The sequence below is a fragment of the Triticum urartu genome, chromosome 3 (assembly GCF_003073215.2).
Source record: "Triticum urartu cultivar G1812 chromosome 3, Tu2.1, whole genome shotgun sequence".
NCBI lineage: Eukaryota > Viridiplantae > Streptophyta > Magnoliopsida > Poales > Poaceae > Triticum > Triticum urartu.
This window is the reverse complement of record NC_053024.1, coordinates 72,107,107-72,113,192: the sequence shown is the minus strand read 5'-3', so window position 1 is coordinate 72,113,192 and position 6,086 is coordinate 72,107,107. Positions and strand designations below refer to the sequence as shown.

Here is a 6,086-nt window from a genome sequence, read left to right as displayed (position 1 = left end):
GAAACAACACAATCGAACACGATCTTCATCGAGCTCCTCCTTGAGCTCGGTTGCGTCACCTGCACGGTTGTCATCGGCACCTACAACTGTTTGAAGTAATCTGTGAGTCACGGGGACTCAGCAATCTCACATCCTCGCGATCAAGACTATATAATCTTATGGGTAGGATAGGGTAGTGAGGTGGAGCTGCAGCAAGCACTAGCATATATGGTGGCTAACATACGCAAATGAGAGCGAGAAGAGAAGCAAAGCGCGGTCGTGAACTAGAAGTGATCAAGAGGTGATCCTGAAACTACTTACGTTCAAGCATAACACAAGAACCGTGTTCACTTCCCGGACTCCGCCGGAAAGAGACCATCGCGGCTACACACGCGGTTGATGCATTTTAATTAAGTCAAGTGTCAAGTTCTCTACAACCATACATTAAAAAATTCCCATCTTCCCATAACCGCGGGCATGACTTTTGAAAGTTCAAAACCCTGCAGGGGTGTCCCAACTTAGCCCATCACAAGCTCTCATGGTCAACGAAGGATATTCCTTCTCCTAGGAAGACCCGATCAGACTCGGAATCCCGGTTACAAGACATTTCGACAATGGTAAAACAAGACCAGCAAGACCGCCCGATGCGCCGACATCCTGATAGGAGCTGCACATATCTCGTTCTCAGGGCAACACTGGATGAACACTACGTACAGCTAAAACTAGCCCTCAAGTTTCCCCGAGGTGGCGCCGCAAGTGGCTCTGGTTCGGACCAACACTTAGACAAGCACTGGCCCCGGGGGGGGGGGGTTAAAATAAAGATGAGCCTTGAGTCTGCAGAACCCAAGGGAAGGTGATAGGTTGTTGGTGCAAATGTAAAACCAAGGTTGGGCCTTGCTGGAGGAGTTTTATTCAAAGCGAACTGTCAAGGGGTTCCCATAACACCCAACTGCGTAAGGAACGCAAAATCAAGGAACATAACACCGGTATGACGGAAACTAGGGCGGCAAGAGTGGAACAAAAAACCAGGCATAAGGCCGAGCCTTCCACCCTTTACCAAGTATATAGGTGCATTAATTAAACAAGATATAATAATGATATCCCAACAATATCCATGTTCCAACATGGAACAAACTTCATCTTCACCTGCAACTAACAACGCTATAAGAGGGGCTGAGCAAAGCGGCAACATAGCCAAACAACGGTTTGCTAGGACAAGATGGGTTAGAGGCTTGACATGGCAATATGGGAGGCATGATATAGGAAGTGGTAGGTATCGTGGCATAGCAATAGAGCGAGCAACTAGTAAGCTAAGATAGAAGTGATTTCAAGGGTATGGTCATCTTGCCTGCAAAGTTCTCGGAGTTGACGTAAGCTTGGTCCTCGTAAGCGTACTCAACAGGTTCCTCGATCACGAACTCGTCTCCTGGATCTACCCAAGGCAAGAACACAAGCAAAGGAAAACAACAATCAACCACGGTGCAATGCAAAACATGGCATGATATGTGAGATGTGGTATGCAATGCATATGCGTGCTCCGGAAGGAAAAGATTGAACCAGGCATCAACTTGGCAATCCAAGAGTGCCGCTGGAAAGATGAGTTGATTTCGGTCGAAATCGATATAAAGATCACCGGAATCGGATGCACGGGTTGCAAATGGCAAGCAAAATAAGAATGACACAATTCTGCGATTAACAGCACGATGCCATCTAGAATGCAACAAGAAACTAAGCTACTGCACTCTAACATAACAACAAAGCACATGGCAGTGATATACTCAAGATGCTTGACAAAAGATGAACACTGAGCTACGGCTAAATCACACAAGAGCAGGTTCAAACAAGCATGGCAAAAGTGCAAAAGATAACATCATCACAGACTTAGTGAGAAAATTAACATGTCAGGAATTAACACCAGGAAGCAATGTTTAGAGCAAGATAACAACATGCTACAGGATCAGATCATAGCAATACAAGGCATGACATGAATCTACTCAAAGCATATAACAAAAGTCCCTTACTGACCATAAGTCAAAAAGGATCAGAATATATGATGGCACCCATGTAAACATAGCAAGTTTCGTTAACAGATTCAGACTTAGAAGAAAAACTGGACATGGCATAAACAGAATTATGAAGACATGTTTGCGAGCTTGATGCACTCAACATAAGGTATTGCATGACAAACTAAGCATATTACCAGCAAGAAGACATGTTCAAGAAGCTATCCATGGCAAGAACAATCTCATAGCATGCATGGATCAACTACAACAACCTTGGCAAAATTGATTAACATGTAAACAATCTGCCAGGAACATTTTATAGCAAAAGTAGAGCAAGATTGAGTCATGCTAGGGCACTCCATAAATGCAAACAGGGGCATGGATGGATAGAGCGTAATCATATGTCAAAATCATCCTTACCGAACATACTCAAAAGAAGCATGGATCTCTATGTAGCAACATGAATACATGGCATTAAAATAACAGCTGGGAAAAGACTTGGTGAAATTTCAAGTCCCTGAAATCAGCAACATCATGAGAGCTACTTTGCATGCATGTGCTAGTCACCACATTGATCAAAAAAATACATGGCATACACCCCTGTAAAGATGACATGACATAGCCCAAAACACATGTAGAGCTCATGCCCATATGGAGCACACAATAATCGTGGCAAAAATGACAAATGCTCATAAGCTGATAAGAAACAGGAATTAACATTTTATAGCACTCTTGCATCAAACATTTGGGCATCAAGATCGACTCAAACAAGCATGGCACAATGGAACAAAATGAAGAGCACAACATGATGAACATTTTGATATCTCATGCATGCAAAACGGATCTACGGATGAGAAGTTATGGCATGATGAATAGTGCTTGAAATTATTGCAGACTGAAAAGACTTGGAGAAAAAGAGGGGGGGTTAGACCTCAGATCTAGGGTTGACTCAGGGGCACGCGGATCGAGGATGACCGGAGCGGGCTCGCCGGAGAGGAGGGAGACGACGGCGACCGATCTGGAGAGGGGGAGGAGGTGGCCGGAGCTCGCTGCCGGCGACGAGGAGCAGAGGAGGCGGCGGGGCGCGCTGCGGACGGAGCGGGCGGCGGCGGTGCCCCGCGGCGGCGGCCGGCGCAGTCGACGGAGAGGCGCGGCGCAGGGCGGCGAAGGCGGCGCCGGCGGACGCGGGACGGAGAAGAACTCCAGTGGCGGCGCGAGATCGGCGGCGGAGAGGCGCGGGCGCGCGGCGGTGCGCGCGGGCCGAGCGGGCGGCTGCGGGCCCCGCGGGCCGGGCGGCGGGGCGTGGTGGCGGAGGCCACGTGGCAGGCGCTGAGAGGCTGGGAGCGGCGGCGCGGCTACGTCCGGTCCGGGACGGACATGTCCGGCGGGCGAGAGAGGAAAGATCTAGGGTTTCATCCGGGATTTCGGGGGAAGATGTTTTTATAGGTAGAGGGAGCTAGGAGAGTCAAATGAGGTGCGGTTTTCGGCCATGCGATCATGATCGAACGGCCGAGAGGATGTAGGGGGTTTGGAAGGGTTTTGGGCCACTTTGGAGGGGTGTTGGGCTGCAACACACACGAGGCCTTTACAGTTCCTCAGTTAACCGTTGGAGTATCAAACGGACTCCAAATGGCACGAAACTTGACAGGCGGTCTACCGGTGGCGTACCAAGGCCGCATGGCAAATCTCGGTCCATTCCGAGAAAATTTAACACCCGCTCACAAAAAAGACAAAAGGGGGCGCCGGAGGACATAAGAGTGTCGGAATGCAAAACAGACAACGGGGAAAATGCTCGGATGCATGAGACGAACACGTATGCAAATGCGATGCACATGATGACATGATATGAAATGCATGACACGCAAATAAATGACAAGGCAATAACAACGAATAACTGGAAGACACCTGGCGCAACGGTCTCGGGGCGTTACAGTAAGCCGCCGCATCAAATAACGGAGCCGTCGTGCACACAACCGACGGCAAACGACGCTAAGTTAACCCTACAAAGAAGAAACCCACATTAGCCCGCGTGATCACTGTGTATATCACGACGAGCAGCACTACCAGAACAAGATGTGCGATGACCTGGACCGCCGGAAAGCTAGGTTACCCGCCCCGCTAGGTTAACCACTACGACGATAACGGCGGCAGGATGCTGCCGCGAGCGAGACAAATATGGGGAAACGGGATGCGGTGCCTGCGAGCGCTGGAGGTTCACGACGGTGCCGCGCGCGCTCTCGGACGAGATCACTGCCGCCGATATTTCTACAGAACCTCAACAGAATGATGGAAGAGCTGCGTGAATGATGGAGCTGCGTGATTGATGTATCGGCCGTCGGCAGGTCATACCTGGTCGTGGGGTCGTGTCATCTTTTTTTTCGAGATGTCACCGTATACAGACGTATGGGTTATACGGGTTATACGGGGCTTGGATATAGGCAGCGGCAGGCCGGAGAAAAAATATATGACGGGGGTCAAGAATACCCCTAGGAAATTTAGTTAGGGGGGGTGAACCGGAGCAAGGCTCCTGTCTATCGGGCATGAACCCTGTTCGTGACGTTTCAAGCAGGGTGCCCTCTTCCAGACTTGTTCTCTGAATATGAAACCACAGGTCCAAGTAAGCACGCGCGGAGGAAAACGATTGCATGCATATCCAATCGCACCGCTGCGCAACTACGTACGTACGTGCTTGGGCCGCCTATACCGTGCACCACAATGCACGTCAGACAAAGTGAACGCGTGCTTCTCCCGTGATGCATCCACACGCCTCAAACTGGCTGGCCGATGGCTCTTTAAGCTCGATCTTCTCCCATATCGATCTGCACCAAGACAGCTTACTACTAGCTAGCTAGAGATCAGTTAACAGCTGATTGTGGACACCAGCTACGTACGTACACATCCTCGCTCACAGGTTGCAAAATGGCTTCTCTCTCGAGTAGTCCATGGCTTCATCTCCTACTGCTTCTCGTGGCCAAGGGCGGCACGTTCGCGGCCGCCGGTGGCAGCGGGAACCCCACCGCCGGGTTCCAGAAGGTGCAGCTCGCCGACGGCGATTTCCAGGTGCAGAGCCCGTACAACGTGCCGGAGAGCCAGCGGTTCCAGTACCGCAACGGTGTGCGGACGTTCTGGGTGCACCGAAATGACAAGCCCTTCAACACCGTCACCCACACCAACCCGCGCTCTGAAGTCAAGCTCCGGGTAAGTACATAGCAGCACATTGTTGAGATTCCTCCTGCCATGGAGTCACATAATATATGATCTATGCTCTTCCAGGGCCACGACTACTCGTCGGGGGTGTGGCAATTCGAGGGCTATGGCTACGTGCCGTCGGGGACCTCCGGCGTGTCGGTGATGCAGATCCACAACGAGGAGGGCGCCGCGCACTCGACGGTGTTGATGTTGCACGTCTACGACGGCGTCCTTCGGTTCTACAGCGGGGCGGCCATCGAGCCCGACATCTACGACCGGTGGTTCCGCCTCAACGTGATGCACGACGTCGGCGCGTCCACGGTGGCCGTGTACGTCGACGGCGAGCGAAAGTTCAGCACCAGCGTGACCCCCAGCGAGTCCTACTACTTCAAGTTTGGGGTGTACATGCAGCACCATGACCAATCCAGCTGCATGGAGTCACGATGGACCAACGTCACGCTCTATACTAAGCACTAGGCGGTAGATAGCCATGTGTGTTGGTAATGCGTACTAGCATGCCGTATATGTTTACACCACCCTATGTATTACATTATTACCACCAGAAGTTGAATAAAGGTTGTTGCTTGGAGTAGTACACGCACATGTGACCCCTAACATGCCCGTGACTTCTTTCTCAGAATTATTTTATAAATATATACATATTTATGTAGTGATTAGTAAGATGAATTTTAAGTACCGTTAAAAGGAGTAGATAATATAACGATCATTTTTCCGTTAGGGTAAACCACCGAACACTCCTGCTCGAGCCCTGGAGCAAAGAAAAAGGGCGATGTTATGAGTAATTCGTTCTTTACTTGCCGGGCACTTTCCTCTTCTTTCCATCCGATAACCGAAACACGCGTACTAATCATGCTTCTTTGATTCCCTCTTGTCTCGCAAAACTATAGTGTGTTG

General features: G+C 50.3%; 1 protein-coding gene across 1 annotated transcript; it reads left to right on the top strand.

Annotated features, from left to right (window-relative positions):
• The first annotated feature begins 4,812 nt into the window (after window positions 1-4,812).
• LOC125548002 (citrate-binding protein-like) lies at window positions 4,813-5,772 on the top strand. Its single transcript, XM_048711717.1, has 2 exons — window positions 4,813-5,180; window positions 5,256-5,772. Exons 1-2 carry the CDS (start codon window positions 4,902-4,904, stop codon window positions 5,646-5,648), a joined length of 672 nt encoding a protein of 223 aa, XP_048567674.1. The 5' UTR covers window positions 4,813-4,901; the 3' UTR covers window positions 5,649-5,772.
• The last annotated feature ends 314 nt before the right edge of the window (window positions 5,773-6,086 follow it).

Excerpts from the sequence above, each read along its gene's own strand:
- LOC125548002 (XM_048711717.1), top strand. The coding sequence starts at position 4,902 with ATGGCTTCTCTCTCGAGTAGTCCATGGCTTCATCTCCTACTGCTTCTC. Across the intron at positions 5,181-5,255 it reads GCTCTGAAGTCAAGCTCCGG|GGCCACGACTACTCGTCGGG; the intron begins GTAAGTACATAG and ends ATGCTCTTCCAG.